Below are 21119 nucleotides of genomic sequence, written 5' to 3'. Positions count from 1 at the left end.
AAACATATATACACGCTTATTTATATAAAGGTGGTATCATAGGAATTATATTTTTCATTTTAACGTGTCCAAAGTAATTACACAGGTATAAGTTTTGTTTAAATCTATATGTAAATTTAATTTCAATGGTTTTCATTATTTCATTGGAGTTGACAACCATTGAAATTAAATTTACATATAGATTTTAACAAAACATATGCCTGTGTAATTACTTTGGACACGTTAAAGTGAAAAATATAATTCCTATGATACCACCTTTATTTAAATCATATAAATAAGCGTGTATATATTTTTACAGGTCTTTAATTTGATCATGCAGGCATTATTTTGAAATAAATAAACAAATAAATAAATAAAAGTGAGGAATGAATTAATATAAGCGAGGAATAAAATTAAAAATAGAGTTTATCAGTAAAATAGGAGAATAAGGAATGCGCCACCACTAAGAAAAACCAGCCAGAAAGTTTTAAAATAGGGTAACAACATTGTTGAGAGTATAATATTACTTCAGATCAAAGCAAACACTTAAGCCAAAAAAAAAACAACCGTCTAGTTAAAATACAACCAATACCTCTCCCCGTTATGACAGTTTGACCAGGCGGGATCATACTTCCCTTCCCCCTCCCATCTTTCTTTATCACACTTTCCTCCAGACCTCTATTGTCCGCATTCACAAACTATATCTCCCTACTTTCTTTCAGAGTGTAAATCACACCCGAATATATTTTTATATACAAAATGAATGAATCTTGTTTCAATAGTGTTTCCTTTCTCGGTCTGATGAGATGGGTATTTTTGAATTGAGATTCACTGAAACATGTATGCACATGTAACCAATAATGTTTATATAATAAACAGACATTATATATATATATATATATAGAGAGAGAGAGAGAGACATACACACATCAAAACGAGAGGTCAACAGTCTAACTCAATGTTTTCTTTGATTATAATTTTAGCTAAAATAGCAAAGATATAGAAGAAAACTGCTTGTTATTTGATAATTAGATTTGGAAATGACAAATCAGTGAGTCGGCAAAAACGTTTTTATTATGAATCAGTTTTATGAGTATAATTTGAGTGAAATTCAATGTGTACTTGAAATCTAACATTTTGGAGAAAAGTACATTTTGATGATTGTTTAATTTAATGGCCTTTTATGTTCATATTCTTTTATACAAGTTTCACTGACATAACCTTTTGTTGTATTCTTTGCATGAAATTGAATAAATGCCATCTTTGGTTGTTGATGGGATGTTTGTATTTTCAGTTTGTGCATTTTTAATGGCTTGTTATGTAGTCTGTATGATTGTGGTTCCTATTTTAATTTATAATAGAAAAGTTTGTATTTTTCATGTTTGTGAGTATCAGAAATAGATGCGCTTTTCTGTGTTGCATTAGATATTGATGAAGTAAAAATTCATTAGATATTGATGAAGTAAAAATTCATTAGATATTGATGAAGTAAAAATTCATTAGATATTGATGAAGTAAAAATTCATTAGATATTGATGAAGTAAAAATTCATTAGATATTGATGAAGTAAAAATTCATTAGATATTGATGAAGTAAAAATTCATTAGATATTGATGAAGTAAAAATTCATTAGATATTGATGAAGTAAAAATTCATTAGATATTGATGAAGTAAAAATTCATTAGATATTGATGAAGTAAAAATTCATTAGATATTGATGAAGTAAAAATTCATTAGATATTGATGAAGTAAAAATTCATTAGATATTGATGAAGTAAAAATTCACAGATCATTGCTGCACTGTTGTGTTATTATCGACATATCTCATTCAAGTGTTTAGAAATAGGAGAGAAAGAGAAAAAAATACAAAACAAATGAAAATAGGTTTATCAGCAGAACAATGAAAAGGAAGTTGTTCACAAAGGAACACAAAAGAAAGCTAATATAGGATTGTTAATCAAGCTACAATTATGATTGAGACAAAGAAGGTCAATATATTTTAGATGCCGTTATAGGAGTGCCAATAGAGTTTTACAATAGAAATGTCTTTGGGTTTTTGATGGTTGACAACAGTTGTGGGTTTGACACAGTTAAGGACAGTTAGCGGCTCAGAGGTTCCCCGAGAGAGAGAAGAGAGACTGGAGTTGAACGTGTCTGTTTTCCAAGTTCTTTAATGGAATATGCTCTGATGAACTCTTAGCACTTGTACCTCACCTCAACGTACATACCCCTGATAAGTCTGTCTAGGTCTGTCTAGCAACAAAATCTCATCCCTTCACTCACTGTAGAGGTATCTGGATGACGAAAAGTCTTCTACTCTAACAACTTCTTCCCCAAAACTGCTAGACCTCAGAATTTCCTTTCTACTCCCCGTTTCCCTGACTATACCGACATGCAAAAGTTTAAATGGACATGATCCTAAATAGTAGCCCCTTACACTCAAGTGGCAATGTGCCTCATTTAGGGTGAACAAGAAAAAAGAAAAAAAAAAATGACAAACTTACGTCCAATAAATTCCCTCATTTCTTTGAGGTCCGCAATCACATCTAAGGTATCTTTTTCCGTAAACATTTTAAACATCTCTTTCACAGATGAATACAAATTGGGTACAATATTAGTCTTTTTCCGTTCAGATAGAAAGCGTAACGTTGCCTGATTAACTTGAAGGGGTTTTGTATTGTGGACAATGGCAAAGAGTGAACCGAGGAAATTGTCGATGGCATTCGAGTTGGGGTTCATCGGAACTTCCAGCAGCTTCGTCTGCCGGCTTTTGTTCAGCAACGACTGATGGCTGGTTGCGTGTGCACACTGAGTGGCACCGTGCTGACACACGACAAACAAGCGGATGATGGCGTCTTTCCCAATGCAGGTGTGCACCGTATGCAAGATGCGGTTAACTTCTTGGTTATCATTCACCTTGTCACACTCTACCATCAGCAAAAATATACTGTCCTTCGTGAAGCTGATGTTCATACAATTGTGGAAAAATGACTCGTCAAAAACGGCCATCAGCTCGATCACATCCTGCTGCACCTGGTCCCCCAGCAAAGAACGGCCAGCTGACTGCCACCTTGTGCTCCAAGGAAACACGGAAAATGTTCTGTTTCCAAGCCGGTGAACACAGCAGGCCTTAAAGGCAGTAGTTTTTATGGGCGGCAAGTATTGGTGATTGTAGTTGTAGGCCAAACCTAGAAAATCATATTTTACACCAAAGGAGTTGAAGTAGGTTCCAGCTCCACTTCCAATCATGAATACTCTGCGAGTGGGATAAATAACTTTTTGGAGAAGTTCCCAACCACGTAAAAGTTCCTGTTCAAATTTCACTGGACGTTGTATGATGACTGCGATCGAAGACTTGCTTCTTAAAATGCTGTCAAGTTTTTCTCTCTGGAAAAGAAAAAAAAAACACTATAAAATAAGTAAAACTAACATTGAAGAAAAACTTAAATGAATATCGTTTGAGAGTTTATAAAAATAGTTGGTTCTTCTTCAGAGCCCCCCCCCCATATTAAAAACAAAAATAAGGAAAATTCTGTATAATGTACGTACATAGCAAAATGAAAATATTATATTCCAAAAACAAAATAAATTGATCAAGTAATTTCATTTTTATAAAAAAAATCATTTTTAAGTAATAGATGTTACAATAAAAATCTCAAAAGTTTAAATTGTTGAGTTATCTCCCTTGTTTCTTGAGATTTTTTAAAGATGTCAATGCACTACAATTACTCTTCTCTTACACGTAAAATTTGATTTTCTTAGTTAAAAATTCTAGACAAGACCCAAATAGTTCTCTCCTTTTTCCACATGCAATTTCCTTTTTTTTCTTTTCTCTAGATAATCATTTAAAATTGGACGGATTATTAAACAGTATACAGACATGCAAATTGCTGCGCACACATACCGATACCAAAAGAACTGAAGAGAAATTAAACCAGTCTCTTTCTTCATTGGTTTTAAATAGATCGAATATTGAAAACAGAATCTAAACCAATGGAAATAAACTTATGGGCAGAATAAATAATATATCAGTTTCCTTTTCTAATAATGAATTTGAGTGATCCTTGCAACCTATATAGAAAGTTGATATAGCAGGGTTACCCGGTATTGTACTGGTTTATAGACAATAAGGGAGATAAAAATATATGATTGAAAGAACACAGCTTGTAATTCTTTTTTTTTTTTTAATGGAAATCACTCTAGACAAGGCATAAAGCCACTTTATGTAAGAAGTCAAAAGAAAAAGTACCACTTTGATTCTTCTCTCTTTTGCCAAAAACATCACTAATAGAATGTGAGGACTAAAGGGCAAAAAAAAATCAAAAAAAAAAATCAAGAATTACAAGATTGTCAAAAGTAAACTCCACGTTCACTTTCTACTCTCTAGAATCGTACATCTCTATTTTTGTGTCTGCCATTAACGCAGACTTCATAGCATTATTGCACATATTTTGTTAAAATGATAGATTATACATTACATTCATTTTCATGACGGAAATCTGTTCCAAATTTCATCAAAATTTATCCAGTAAGTTTTCAATGTATTTTTAAGGCAGTTCTCATTTTCTTTCACTCAAAAAGAAATCATACAGCCAATTAGATTACATTTTATGCCTACTAGGTTCCAACCTTTCATAAAAATCTGGCTAATAGAACAGACAAACATCTTTATTATTATATATATATGATCTAGATTTCAATCATTTAGGTTGATATGCTTACTACATCTAGCCACAGCAAGGAGTCGTTAAATGACAAACCAACCGTTTGTGGATTTTATTTATTATATATATATATATATATATATATATATATATATATATAATTTAAAGGAGATTAGAATAATAGTCTAAAGAGCTAAGTGTATTTTAATGTAATAGTGAAATTACTAGTTTAATTAAAATACAGGAAATGCTCGTTGTAATTTAGATATATAATAAGCTCGATAGTTAAATGTCCTAGAGCTAATTCAATATTAAGTAATGTGATTTATAATTTAAAAAAAAATTTTTTAAATTTAAAAATCAAAATTTAATTAAATTAAAAATCAGTTTCATAAGAAGGAACAACAACAAAGTCAATTATCTGTACGATCGTTTCGGAAATCCGTGCTTTTTATTTGTGGTATACATTAAGTCACGTAGAACAATTATACATAGTTTTTTTGGTAAGCACGGTCTCCTCATCAGCAAATTTAGGAGGATTTCTATTGAATTGAAAAGACACCAAAAATAAACCTAGCATTAAAAGTAAGGCAGATGAATCTGAAAAATTGAAGTAAAAGGTTTGGATTTAAAATTTATAAGAAAATTAATAAGAAAATTGGTATAGGTTAGAGATAGAAATGAGTAGAAAAAATATATATTTTTTTGAATTTACATAATAAATTTGATTTAAAAATATATAGATATAGTTACCTTTTAATTTTTCTTTTTTTGAAATCAGGAACTGTATTTAAAGTAGTCATTTAGATGTTTGCTATAGCTTTTTATTTTATTGAATGATGAATTTTAAAAGGGCGACGCTCGTGCAGTAAATTGTTTCCGTTAGCGTATTTTGATTTAAAGACGCTACAGTTAATATCTATAGAGAGAGAATATTTATTTTGCAAGTTTTTAAGGGGAGATAATTGTCATGGTTTTATTTATTATTTGATTTACGAGTCTAAGGGTGGTAATTGGTCTAACTTAATTTATTAAAAAAAAAATAAATAAAATAAAATAAAGTAATCTATTTTTACTAATGAGTAATTTTTAATGATTTAAGGTGGTTTATATTTATTAAATTTAAACCAACGTTTATGATTACATGATAGAAGCTCGTGTCTTGAATTTACTAGTTTGGTTGTGCTTTTTATATCTTCATATTTTAAAATTTTTAGGGTTTCTTTTGTACATAATGTACAATATTTATCTCCTGGTTTATATGATTTGCAAGTCTCAATTATTTGCCATTTTAAGTTGAAAGAAATATTGCTATTTTTTAGTTGCCAAATATAGTTGGATAGAGTAGTTTGGTTTGATAGAGAGTTATTTTTAAAATAATGTTTGTGCGTTGAAATTCTATGTTTTATTGGGCCAGATGTGGAACCAATATATATTACCTCTTGATTATTATGATTATTTTCCGTTAGGTCTATTGTTGGATTATAATGTGGTGGGTTGGTTAATAATTGATCGGTAGATCGATTTAAGTTGGTGTTATTATTTAATCTGGTAGTTGAGTTATGGCTGTTGATAGGTTCTTGTATATTTGGAGTTTTTGATACTGTGCAGCTATAGATAACATTTTTAATTTTACATGAGCCTTGTAAAAATTAAAAATGTTATCTATAGCTGCACAGTATCAAAAACTCCAAATATACAAGAACCTATCAACAGCCATAACTCAACTACCAGATTAAATAATAACACCAACTTAAATCGATCTACCGATCAATTATTAACCAACCCACCACATTATAATCCAACAATAGACCTAACGGAAAATAATCATAATAATCAAGAGGTAATATATATTGGTTCCACATCTGGCCCAATAAAACATAGAATTTCAACGCACAAACATTATTTTAAAAATAACTCTCTATCAAACCAAACTACTCTATCCAACTATATTTGGCAACTAAAAAATAGCAATATTTCTTTCAACTTAAAATGGCAAATAATTGAGACTTGCAAATCATATAAACCAGGAGATAAATTTTGTACATTATGTACAAAAGAAACCCTAAAAATTTTAAAATATGAAGATATAAAAAGCACAACCAAACTAGTAAATTCAAGACACGAGCTTCTATCATGTAATCATAAACGTTGGTTTAAATTTAATAAATATAAACCACCTTAAATCATTAAAAATTACTCATTAGTAAAAATAGATTACTTTATTTTATTTTATTTTTTTTTTTTTAATAAATTAAGTTAAACCAATTACCGCCCTTAGACTCGTAAATCAAATAATAAATAAAACCATGACAATTATCTCCCCTTAAAAACTTGCAAAATAAATATTCTCTCTCTATAGATATTAACTGTAGCGTCTTTAAATCAAAATACGCTAACGGAAACAATTTACTGCACGAGCGTCGCCCTTTTAAAATTCATCATTCAATAAAATAAAAAGCTATAGCAAACATCTAAATGACTACTTTAAATACAGTTCCTGATTTCAAAAAAAGAAAAATTAAAAGGTAACTATATCTATATATTTTTAAATCAAATTTATTATGTAAATTCAAAAAAATATATATTTTATATATATATATATATATATATATATATATATATATATATATATATATATATATATATATATATGTATATAAATGATGGGACGATTCCAATACCCCACCCCCGATTCTGATACAATTACCGATTCCGTACTAAATTCCTGATTCCGATTCTTTATAAATCTCTAAATATTTAACTATAAAAGTGTTGTTTTGTCCCGATTACTGCACAAATGCATCATAAATGTGCCCGTATTTTCTTAAACATAAAAACACACTAGTGAGGGGGTGATCTAGAGATTTTAGTCTTACTCGATGTTTAAATCAATATTTATTATTACTACAAGCAGTGGAAGATGTTTTTTAAACCAAAATCAAATAAAAAAAGATAATTAAATGGAATCAGTTTTGGCATCGGAAAATAGACTCAAATTTTTTTTTATTCAGATACCCCAAACAGCTCCGATTTTTCCACATTCCAACACTTACACACATAGATACACACATTAATAAGGAGATAATTAATCAAAATCAGAAATATCAAAACTTTTGGGGTATTGGAATCTGAAAATTTTTTAATCTATTTCTGATTAAAAGAAAAACAAAATCTTTATTTTTTTCTTTAAAATTTAATTTTCTATTGCTACTGGTGAGATGCTAAATACTTGTTGATTTCAAACAAGTAAAACTAAAATCTTCAGATCATAACATCCATCCAATACAATGTAAATTTATAACAATCGTTAAAAATATTTTTTTCGGTTAAGTTTAACTTTATCAAGGTGGAGATTAGATTTTCAGTCAAATTTAACAGTCTGTTTATTGAAATTTGAAAATTTAAAATAAAAGAATCAGAATTGAAAAGATTTTGAAATCGTCCCATCACTAATATAAAACTGATTTTTAAAATTATGTAAATAATTAAAATAAATCAATTGTGAAAGACAAATATCAGTGGAAAAAAATGAGAAAAAAATAAGAAAACAGTAATTATCTAACCAACTTAAACACACACAAACATATATGGATAACTACATGCCCCCCCCTCCCCATGTTTGGTAAGAAACTAGCAACAGTAAACAACTCCTCAGAAAAGTATAGGGCATTCTAGGCTGTTGATAATGCATATATAAAATTTCTTACTTCATAGCTGATGTTGACTGCATAGCAAGTAAGACTGGACAAAACAGTTAGGTTTCAATCTCAGTTTGTTTGTAATTATATAACATTCATGTTTTTTTTTGTTTTTTTTAATAATAAAATAACAAAGTGATTATTATTAGAAACCTGAATTGTTTAAGAGCAAATATTTTACGTAATTTGCTTTTATAAGATTAAAATTACTTATCAGTGGTTCTGAATTTAAAAGAAAAAGATAATTTCAACTGGAAAATTTAAGGAAAAAATAAATTAAAAGAAAAAAAAAAGTAAATAAATTAAAAGTATCACCAACCACAGAATAATGCTGACAAGGCACCCCATTCAAAGACAGGATCAGGTCGCCACGTTTCAGTTTACCAACCGTTTGTCCTTGAACATGAGTAACCAAACAAAACTGAAAAAAATAAAGGATAAATGGATAAATTAATGCATAGATTAGCAGTAGTTACTTGGATTACATAGTTTCTTTACTAATTTTTTTTAAGCAGCTCATTCACAAGTATAAATATTCAAACTGATTTCAAAACAAAGTATAAGCATAAAGTACCAAAAGTTGAGGTTACTTTGAACGATTAAAAAATGAAAATAATAGTATGTAAATATGATCTCTGCATTTTAAACAATTTCCAGGTCCTATACGATTTAATAATTTTACAGACACATTGTGGTGCAGCAGCAAATATTTACTGCAGACTTATTCACATTTATTTTCTATTATTAATGGCTTAAAGTTACCTTGGGTGGCCAAAGTCACCCTAGCTTACAATACTTAAAAAAAAAAAAAAATAAAAAATAAAAAAAAATATGAAGAAACTATGTAATACAAGTACTGTAAGCTGTATTTTTTTTAAGGGCTGTGACAACAGCATATTCTTTTCATTGTTTTGACTCTTGAGTATATATCCGTTAATATTTTATGTTTTTATATAGATGGATGTGGTTCTCAGTTGATTAAGTGTGTCTAACTGTGTCGGATATATACCGAGAGTCAAAAGAATGAAAAGAATATTCCCTAATTATAACTTGTACGATAAATATGCTTCAGAAATTTAAAAATTAAGAGAATTATGTTTCATTTTGGTAGTCTTTGCATCACATTGGCTTTTCATGGTGCCTGTTGTAAATATCTAACGATAGAGATTATCTTTTTTGTTCGCGTGAAACCAACATCTAATTTTAAGGACATATCAAACAAAGCGAGAAAACTTAGACTACATTAGAGTTACATTTGGTGAAACACGTTTCAATATTTTATGCATGACAAAATGAAAACTATTGGATCTATTCATGTTAAACTTTGATTTGTTGACTATATTTTAAAATTAAATTTATAAAAGTGAATATTATTTTTTAAAGCACTGAAATTCACACAATTTAAAATGTGACATTAATCACAAACGGTCTCTTAACTGAAAAAAAAAAAATAATATCAATGCATAATAGTAATAAATACATTAAAAAGGTTGACATAGATCAGTGGTAACAACCATACTAATATCATAGATGTTAAATCACAAAGCGTGTTACTGGTATCATGTAATCCTGTACTACTTTGTTATACAAGAAACTGAAAGACATCCCTTTCCCATCTGGCTTCATTGGTAAGAATATTGGCTAATAATGCAGAAATATAGAAAAGAAAATAATGCAGAAATATAGAAAAGAAAATAATGCAGAAATATAGAAAAGAAAATAATGCAGAAATATAGAAAAGAAAATAATGCAGAAATATAGAAAAGAAAATAATGCAGAAATATAGAAAAGAAAATTTGACAAAGAGCAGATGAACCCATTCGTAGGATCAATAGTCATCTAGTATGATGGCACTCGCCAGACCTTTCTTTAATGAATTAAATTAACCCGCTTCACCTGTAGAATAGCATGAATTGTTTGGTGTTCTTTCTAGCCACTGGATTTTAATCTCTGGCAGTGAAAAAGCACTACTTAGACAGACTTACCATTATTAGTGTTCTTAATGATTACCTTGCTCAAGGGTGTCTGCCTTTGCTTTGATGTCAAAGCAGGAGAATGTTCAGGATTCAATTTAGATTTTGATAAGGACATGATTTCATTTTCCAAACTTGTATTTATTATGAGTTTCCAACTTCAACAAGTTCCGACTGGCAAGAAATTGGAGTATTAATTGCTAACAACTTACAGCACAATATAGATACATAGGTAATAATGACATTAAAAAGGTATTTATGTTTTTAGATGCTTACACTCATCTCGATTTACATCTTTCACATATGCTGAATTATCTCCCTTAGTATTACACACACTTAGGAAAGATAATGGATAGTAAAGATTAAATAAAAATATAATACTTAGATAATGATAAAACTTAAATTATTGACATAAATATTGGATGGAAATAAATTTTAATATTTAAATAAACCTTTTAATTATAATTCCTTCTTAAGAAATAACATGAGGAAAAAAATAAATTAGTAGATCATAAATAAAATGCATACGAAACTATGGAAGATTGAGAAAAAAAATAGTAAAACAAAACTAGAATTTGAAGACGTAGATTTTTATTTGGGAAAAAATAATAAAAATTTTAAAAACCATTAAAAAATAACTGAATATAAAAATAGGGGATTGTTGGAGTTTCATATAAAAAATAGAAATACAAAAAGTGGGTTAATTAATCAATTCAAAGGCAATCGAAAAAATTTAAAAAAAAACAAATAAAATATAAATATGGTATAGAGGTGACTGTTTGATCCGTTAAAATAAGGATTATGAATTTATTAATATGTGTATAACAAATGTATTCCACCGTTTGAAGAGTAGCTATTTTGGAATATTTTTAAATGATATATTTGAGTATGTCCTAATATTTACAAAACAACTGTAACGCATAAGGAAATACACCATATGATTTCATAATTTTATATTTGGTTGTCTTGATTTTTGCAAACATATATGCATGCTTGATTATGAAAACCGATAATCATGAAGCTTAAATAATTGAGTCAATTAATATTGACTTTGATTTTATTGATATATGAACATTAACAGAATTTTAATATATTAAAAATTTTGGTTTTTAAAAAAATATTGATTAGGTGTGTGTATATTAGATATAGCTATATATATAAAAATGTAACTCTTGGTTCGTTCGCAATTAAAAGTCTAAAAAACCACTGGACGGATGGCTTCCACGTTTTGGTATAATATGTTTACTATATCCATGTGTGTTTTTATATATTTCTTTTTAATTATAACATTATACTTAATTTTTCTATGATAAATAGGTGTTTTTCTTTGTACCGATAGGCAATTTTTTTATTTAGGGACAATTATTTATTACTGCTTCCTGTCACGTGACCAGTGTTACAATTTAGCGGTTTTCCTGCTAGATCTGGAGATTTCGTTTGCAATCTAGCGGGGAATTCTAGAAAATCTGGAGATATTTGGCACCCACACATCCTCAATTTTAGATTAAAAAATAAAGAAAAGCGCTTGAAAATACTTTAAAACATAAAATAAACTCATTCAAGTAAGTAAAAAAAAGTAGCATTTATTACCTTTGGTAACAATTATTTATTGATTATTTGTTTTGTTTTTCACCTTTTTTCGGCTAACCATTCTTAAATCTCGCTATAAAATCGATTTTTCCAAGTACATTTTAGGGGGGGGCATTCCAACCTCCAAAGTTTAGTTTAAAATACGATCTAAGCAACCCTGCTTTATTTAGAAGTATTTATTAGAAAATTGTAAAAAGCAAGAAACAGCAAAAAAAAAAAAAAAACATACCAATACAGTAGAATTTAATTATCTACCAACCTAAATACTTTTAATATGCTAAAACAAAGTTTTTTTGTTTTTTATTTTTCTAATTTCAATGTTGCACCATTATTGTGATGTTTAATTTGCAGTATATTTCAATTTAACTTTTATTATAAAAAGTTTGAGTTTATGATTTGTTTCCTACAAAAAAAAAAAAAAAAAATACCCTCTCTGAAAAAAACAGGCAAAACTAGCTGATAAAATATGTAAGCCTTCTGGGGGAGCTAACCGCTTCAATATAATTCCAGAAACATATAGTGAGAAAACACAGAACATTTTATATATTGAATATACTATATTTATAATTTTTTTATGGTAGGAAGTTAAAATATGGAGTTGGGGGGAGGGGGGAATTAGCGATTTTTGAAAATTTCAGACGATAAAAGTTAAAAATCTAGCGATTTTCTGGAGATTTCTTTCTCCTGATCTCGCGGGTTTTTTTAAATCTCGGTTGCCAACATTGCATCACTAAAAAAACACTACAGGCTTACTGTAAACAGAATGTGTTTACAATATCGGTAAATTTTCAATGGGTTTAATCACATTGATAATATAACAATGTGATTGCAATTTAATTCAAATTAACCACACGTGGTCGCTTTGCTATCAAATATTCATCGAAAAATGGTAGGTACACACAAAATGAATGCCAACGCTCAAAGTGTATAAACATTGTGACTTGTCCCTTTACTTAAAAAGTCACCAAAAATCAGGAAATTAACGAATTCTAATGAAAATTGCAGTATTTTTCAAATAATGATCGCAGAATATAATGAACTAATTATTTTTACTTAACTCTTAGTGAAAATGTTTTTTGTTTAAACAAAAAATACCTTTACTAAAGTTATGGTTTTCAGTAGTAAATAAAAAACGCAAGAATTTATTTTTGCTTTTTTTATATAAATAAAGCATCGTAATTTGTAACAATAAAAAATAATTTTTACAGTAACATTACGAAAAAAAACCCTAAAGTCCGTATTAATGTATTCGATATAACTCCAAGAAAAATGAATTCTCGCACACTATTCAGGAAATTAAAGATTCAATTAGATTCCTATTTCAATCACCTAAATTATTTAGGGTGAACTGTGTTTAGGAATTTATAGCCAAACCTAATTTTTTTTTTTTTTTTTTTTTTTTGCTTAAAAAAATAGCATTAATACAGCAAGTTAGGTAAAATTTGCATAGAATGCTCTGCTTTACGGTTGTAAAAATGGAACGGAAATTTGAATTTCGTTCCCTTTTAAATTCGGTACATTTTTACATTACATCCAACTCATCGTTCACATTCGACGCGTCAACTTTTATAGCTTTTCGGGTATTCTGGCAAGGTTAGGGGTGTCTAATCTGTAAGCCGTTCTTAACATGGGTAGATTGGTAGATTTGTCAGAAATTTCGTGAAAAATAGTGAATAATTCCACCCCATCTTTCCAAGCTAATAACTCCTCGAAAAATCTAACTCAAGCTCTAATTTTTTTTCCAATTAAAGGAGCAAAGACCAAGGTTTCATTAAAACAAAAAACAAAAGCAAAAAAAAAAAAAACGACATGTTTTTTTAAAAAAAAAAAAAAAAAAAAAGGTTTTAACTTCGGACTTTACAGGTAAATTTCTAAAAAACACAACTTTTTTTTTGTTTTAAATTTGAATATATTATTTATTGACCTTTTCTCTTCAATTTGTGATATATAACACTTTGGTGAATAAATTATTTACTTCTTAATAGACATTTCAAAATGAGAGGCGTGAATTATTCTACCCCGTCTTTCCAAGCTTATAACTACTCGAAAAATGTAATTGAAGCCCTAATTTTGTTTTCAATTAAAGGAGCAAGGACCAAGATTTCATAAAAAAAAAAAGAAAAAACAAATAACGTGGTTTTAAAAAAAAAAAAGGTTTTAAACTTCGAACTTTACAGGTAAATTTCTAAAAAACACTACTTTTTTGTTTTAAATTTGAATACATTACTTATTGACCTTTTCCCTTCAGTTTGTGATATATAAAACTTTTGTGAGTAAATTAATTATTTACTTTTTAATAGACACTTGAAAATGGGGGGGGTGAATAAAAAAAACCGTTTGTCTAAAATATTATATTCAGTTTATTGGAAAGAGCATAAAGTTTCACATTGACCCTGAAAATATCGTAAAAATAGAATCAATAGAAAAATTTTGATAGATTTTTAAAGTTTAAAAATTAAAAAATATTGAGTTCGTAAAATTCATTACTGTTTTTTAAAAAATAAAAAATATTTCTATTACTTTTAAAACAACTTTAATAGTTTATTTTGGAAGTATAATCCATAAAGAAAATAAACAACCCACTTTTAAAAGAGAAATTACGAGATTTTTATATTTTATTCGCAGTTTCATGATAGGGGTGTTAAAAATTCCTACAAAAATTCTGATACATCTACTAGATTGGAGTGTTTATTCATTGTAAACGTACCCGACAACCTATAAATGTCGACATTTCCAATGTGAATGGTAAGCTGGACTTATGTAAAAAATAACAAAAAGATATACCAAACTGACTTTTTCGTTTAAAAATGGAATTATTTCCCTTTCATTATTAATTTTTTTTTTTAATAAATATTTTGTGCTTTATATACATAAAGTACAACTGTTGAATGTTACTGTTTTGATTATATTCGTTTGGGGGGGGGGGCACAATTAAAAAATTAAGAAAGATTAAAACGAAGCGAAATTTAAGTTTCCGTTCCATTTTTGCAACAACCGTAAAACAGCGCATACTCAGCAAGTTTTATCGTAATTTATAAGCATAATATTGAAACATTAAATCAACATTTTATTTTTTTTTTTTTTGCATAATTAATGATGGAAGTATTTTTCTGTTTATTTTCTTAACATCTTTTTAAAAAAAATAAATAATTTGTACATTCTCTTGAAAAAAAGAATCAAACTTTTCTCTACTTTCACATGTGTTCCATTTTAACAAACTGAGCCACAGCAACGCGTGGCCGGGTACAGCTAGTATATATATATATATATATATATATATATATTTCATTTAATCACAAATTAATATATGAAAATATAAATTTATGTGTAAACTTTAAGTATTTACTTCAACAGTGCTCAATACATAGGTAGAGCTGGGTAGTAAGCCTGATGAATCCTAGCACGGATGAAACGCGGAATATTCTGTGTAGCTTAATCGCCATATATATTTATAATTTACTATATATATATAGTTCCTATTTTTTATTCCACCCGAATGGATCAGAGGGGATTGCAAATTGCATTGTTATGATGACTGAACTTATGCATTCATGACCTGAAAGTTTCATCTCTCTCTTGCAGATATTGAAAGTGTGAGACTAAGAAAGTAACCCGTCATAGACTTGCATCAGAAGCAGAGATGCATCACTGAATTCCTAGCAAAAGTGTATTGAGAATGATAACTACAGAAAAATTAATTCTTGGGCACTCGTTTTAATGGTACCACTTCCATCTTTGTAACTCTTCAACTATTTTAGTTAAAAATGGCGGTTTTACTTTTAGAACGACCATTATAATAATCAATTAACAGATCAAAAATATTAAAATAACATTAAACTCAAAATAAACAAAAAATACAAACCATGCTGCAATCCATGGAACTTTCTAGGCTATTCGTCTACAGGAATCAATACCAATGAAAGAAAAGAAAAACAAAAAACATGAGATTTGTTATTTTTTAATGTGTATTTTTGTAAATAAATTCATTTTTTTTTTTTTTTTTTTTTTTTACATAAACGTCACCACTTATCAAGGCCGATAGGCCACTCAAGGATAAGGGTTAAAGAGTGTAGAGTAGTCAAAAGGACAATACAGTAATCGATAGTAATGGAAGTTCGGTAAATTTGTTAACTTAAGTGGAACGGCTCATCAGAAATTTGTTCACGTTGGACTTGAAGACAACCATATTATAGAACACTGGAAAGCAGGAAAACGGAAGACAATTCCACAGGCGTGCAGTTCTAAGAAAGAAGCTTTGATCATGGAATCTATGTTTAGGTTTAGGTACAGATAAAGAGTGGGGAAAATTATTGATAATGTTTTCAGCTAGTCTAGTGTTTCTTGTGAAAGTTTGGCGAGGGGGGACCATAGATTGAAGCTCAGTTGAACACTTTCCATGAAAATAATGATAAAGCAGAGACAAACTCGCAACATCTCTTCTGTGAGACAGAGGTTGCAGCGAAGAGAAAAGGACATCTCCCACCAGGCCACGAAGTCTATTTTGAACCCTATCAAGGCAGGACAAGTCTTTTCTAGCAGCTCCTGCCCATATGTGGCAACAGTACTCCATCCTTGGACGTATCTGGCTCTTATATAGATAGAGGATTGCATCAGCAGTGAGATATCTACTGGATCGATAGAAGGATCCGACCATTTTTCCAGCGGCCTTGGCAACAGATTTGATGTACGTATTCCATTTAAGATCAGGAGTAAAGGTCAAGCCCAAAAGCCTGTCAAAACTTGAGGCCTCCCCAAGACGAACTGAATACATATATATATAAATTATACCGTTATAAAGAAAGTACATTTTTAAGTTCAATTTCAGAAAATAAAAAAAAATAATTTGAAGCAACTTTTAGTTTTTCTAGTGCCCTTCCCCATGTTAGGAATGGCTTTCTAAAATCTTGCAAAAGTTTGAATTTTTTGGAATTATCTCTCTTGTTCTGCAAAATGTTGTTGAGAGGTTGTCAAGCATCGTTTAGCCATAAATTTTTTTTTTAAGTTCAAGTCTTTTATCAATTTATGTGATTTTTGGTGTACAATATTTTCTGTCACGGGTATATCCACCATTAAGATTTTTCTTTATTTTTGTTAATTTTGTTTTTTCATGGATATAGACTTGCACTGTAGTAGTTCTTAGAAAAAGAAATCTCTGTTCATGGAAATTCCGTTTGATGCTAGGCACATGAAAATGGAAAGGAAAAATCTTGATTTGTGATAAAAGGAGGAGTTCTTATGAATGTCTTGCGAGAACAAATCAGATTGGAGCTCAGCCGAGTACTTTCTATGGTGCTTATGATAAAGAGAAAGAGTAACAATGCCTCTTCTGGGAGAAAAAAATTGCTTATAAAAATTAGCAGAAAAAATCGTTTGTCAAGCTTGAAGTTAATATATTAAAATTAGAAAACACAAAGTGGAATAAATACATAGAATATGCTGTCACGTCTGACACAAGACGGTAGGCTTTCCCTATCAGGCTAGAAAACTTCACATCTGAGAGTATCCTATATCTCTATAAAGCCACCATTCGCTCATGCATGGAATACTGTTGCCACATCTTGAACAGAGTACTAAAAAAAATTTATAACACAAACTCTGCCAATCTCCAGCCCTGTCACATCACTGTGGTTTTGCATTCCTGTGTTTGTTTTACAAGTACTTCCACACATGTGCTTTGATGAAATAACTGTACATGTACTCCTTAAATGTAAATACTTCCAATCTACCCAACTAGAAGCAAAATCCCATCTCTTCACTGCAGACATCCTTAGATATCCGTTTTTATGCTGAAAAGCATCTGATGAACAAAACTATCCTCAGAAATTTTTTTTTTTTTTTTTTTTTTTTTTTTAACTCTTTTTCACCTCAAAAAAAGGCATATTGTCTCTTGGAACATACGGGTATCATGTCTAACGGGACTGTGGGGAGTTGAGTAGTGAGATGTCTGTTCACATTGCATTTAAACTTCAGCTGGTTAGTACAGTCAGGAAATCTAGCAGTTTAAGTGAAGAAACTATTAGAGTAGAAGGCTTTTGGCATTTAGGTTAGTTAAGGTATGTATATCAAGGGGATACAAGTGATGTGAGTTCATAAGAAAATATTCCAGAGCTTGCCTTTGCAATTATTTCCGTTTCCTTGACTGTACCAACATGCATATCTTTAAATATGTGAACAAGTATCTTGCTGCCACACTCCCCACTTAGATTGACCTCCCCTATAAATCTGTCCCTTAGCACAGTAGCTTCTTAAGCGACAATATGATTTGTTTGTTAAAAACAAGAGTTAAAACTTTTTTTTGTTTTACAAGAAAGACATATCATTTGACAAAACTTTTCTATTTGTACAGTTTTTTTTGTTGTTTTTTTTGGTTTTTTTTTCATGTTTATGTAATAGATCAGGGTTTCCCAAAGCTGAGGGGCTCCGGAAGCCCTTTCTTAAAGAGGGCCAAATGCTTTATATGGAAACATTAAATGGTTGCAGACATTTAATCATTGATTTTTTTTTTTTTTACAAGAAAGGGATATGATCTATAACTACAGGTGTAAAGATTTTCAGGATGGTTCATGAAAAAGTAAATAAAAAAATAAATTAATAAAAAAAATGCAACAATGTTTGATTAATCAAAAACAAAAAATTGTTGTAAACACGGAAATATAGTAAAATCACGAACAGGAACTAATAATGAACAAGTATAAATTAAAATTTGAAATTAATATTTTTCGTATTCATTTTAGAAATTATCTTGTTAGTGCTCTGTGAAAAACCTTTACCCTGCTCAGGGGCTCCATGGTGTCCTCAAGCTTTGAAAACCTTGCTCTATGTTGTATTTTTCACCATTTCTATGTGCAACATATCATATGCTGAAAACTAGTTGCCAACTTAGTTCCACCTATTCCTATAAACCAAACAGTTGATATAACAAAAAAAATTTTTTTGAAATGGCAAACCGAGAATACCCAAAGGATAAGTGAAAGTCAACTTACAGATGAAGGTATTATGTCGTACTCAAAATTGAAACTTCCATCTGGAGATTTGTCCAGCTTTATCTTCTTTGTTTTATCATCCCATTTGATTCGATCAGGATACAAGAAAACAGCCTGCTGTAATGAAAGGGTCTCCATGATAGAACTCAGCGAGCCACTAGAGTGAGGCTGGCTAAGTTGGGGCAAGGGAAGTGATGACAAACGAAGATTCTGACCATGAGGGAAAAAGCGCCGGCAATGACTAGAACTCTGTTGCAATAAAGAGTTCATGCTACCGGCACTGTAGCTACTACTGCTACAATTGCTGCTGCCTGCAAAGCTGTCATCATTGCAGGTCATCGTCATAACCTGGTCCTCATCATCTGAACAGAGGCTGAGACGTTCCCGAGCCTCGAGGAGAATAACCGTTCCAGTAGAGTTTTTCAGAACAGCCGTCACATCTGTCAACTTCTGCAAGTGGCGAATATCGGCACCATCAATCTTAGTGATGTAGAGACTTTTACGGAGCTCTTTTGACAAACAGTTTTCCTTCACAGTGGAAACTTTTACATTTGAAAACTCTGACAGACTTCCATCGTTAAATTTCTGTGCAAAGAAAAAGAAAACATTATATACAATATGGGAAGGATTAATTATATATATATATATATATAAGAGCAAACAGTTAATAAAACATGTTAAAAAACACTTTGAAAAAGAGTTAAAAACATATTTAATCTGAAAAGGAAAAACTTGATAAGTGGATAGTCCTTAATCCGCGGAGTTTCGAAGAAATACTTTCCTTCTCATCAGAGGGTAGGAATTAGCAAAATGCGGGATCGGATTTTGCATACAAAAGTATTTGATGAAACTACAAGTAAGTCATAGATCTTACTTGATAACAAAAAGTGAAGCAGAGGGAATATGGTGAAGAAAAAGGTGATTACACATGAATGGATAGTCTGGTGAAAGGTAAATAATCCAATTAAGCTCTATCTCCTATTTGGTTTTATCGAGCTTTTACATCTGGTTGAGATTACTTTATAAATATTAATTCTTTAATATCTATAATATACTTTAGTTATACCATCTTGGATCATTTTGGTAAATTTAATTGTAATTTTTATTTTATATATATATATATATATATATATATATATATATATATATATACTAGCAAAAGTACCCGTCGTTGACTGGGTTCAAAAACAACCTACAGAAAATGGACTCTGATTTATGAAAGTATGATAGGTTATGAAAAGGAAGGGTTGTAAAGAGATAGGTTCAAATTTGGGGGTATCAAAACCAAAGCAAAATATGATGAAAGTAAAAATAAAATAGATACACCCCATAATTTATTATACCATACCTGTTCACACTGAAACACTTATCATAATATTCTGTGGATCTATATTAAAAAACCTTGTTAAACTTTGTGACATATTTCCATTCTATGGAGGTCAGATGCGAACGAACACCCCATAATTTTATTATACCATATTTCTTCAAACTGAAACATAATTATCAAAGTATACTTACGAAGATAGATATGAAAAGTCTTTATTAAAGCTTGTGCCTATTTCCATTCTATGGAGGACAGGCGCGAACGCAGACCCCACAATTTTATTATACCATCCCTATTTAAGTTAAAACATACTTATCAAATATTCTCATGTACATCTATATCAAAAACACTTTTAAACGCTTTTTTTTTTTTTAATTTTTTAATTTTTTTATTTCCATACTTTGTGGACCATGCGTGAATGCAGACCCCACAATTTTAATGAACCCCCGTTCTGCCGGATCAAGCATACCCATTCCTGTGTCTCGATACATCTTCTATCATTATATGTCATCAGTTTTTTAAAATAGTCAACCATATAGGAGCCTATTCGTGACCAGACACACACACACACAGACATTCAGCTTTTTATATATATATATATATATATTAGTAGAACCCCGAAATATGGCATTAATCTGTTCCAGGGTTGGGATTGTAAGGTTAAATCACCGTATGGCAGGGCCTAAGCAAAATTTTATACAGTACAGATTAAAAATTAGTAACAAAATACAGTACAGTATATAATATACATATATATATATAAATTAAATATTATAAATAACACCGTAAGTCAGGGCAAATAACGTAATCAGGGTTTGGAAAAACATTCCACATTGTAACCTGAAAAAACATCCTGGGGTTCTATAGTATAGTAATAAGTAGGTAATAATATATATTTAGTAATG

At 29.8% G+C, this 21119-nt stretch overlaps 1 protein-coding gene across 2 annotated transcripts in view; it reads right to left on the bottom strand.

The window, feature by feature from the left end:
• The window catches only part of LOC145277483 (uncharacterized), a 138569-nt gene that overhangs the window by 15270 nt on the left and 102180 nt on the right, over positions 1 to 21119 (bottom strand). For both annotated transcript variants that reach the window (XM_080128860.1, XM_080128861.1), the window contains exons 3-6: positions 18891 to 19475; positions 15770 to 15805; positions 8664 to 8765; positions 2484 to 3366 (exon numbers count right to left, since the gene is read on the bottom strand). In XM_080128860.1, coding sequence (XP_079984986.1) covers positions 2484 to 3366; positions 8664 to 8765; positions 15770 to 15805; positions 18891 to 19475 — 1606 coding nt within the window. The remainder of the gene's footprint in view (positions 1 to 2483; positions 3367 to 8663; positions 8766 to 15769; positions 15806 to 18890; positions 19476 to 21119) is intronic.

Source organism: Euprymna scolopes, chromosome 6 (genome assembly GCF_053919585.1).
Source record: "Euprymna scolopes isolate OS-2025 chromosome 6, ASM5391958v1, whole genome shotgun sequence".
Classification (NCBI taxonomy): Eukaryota; Metazoa; Mollusca; class Cephalopoda; order Sepiida; family Sepiolidae; genus Euprymna; species Euprymna scolopes.
This window is presented reverse-complemented; position numbering and strand designations above follow the sequence as displayed.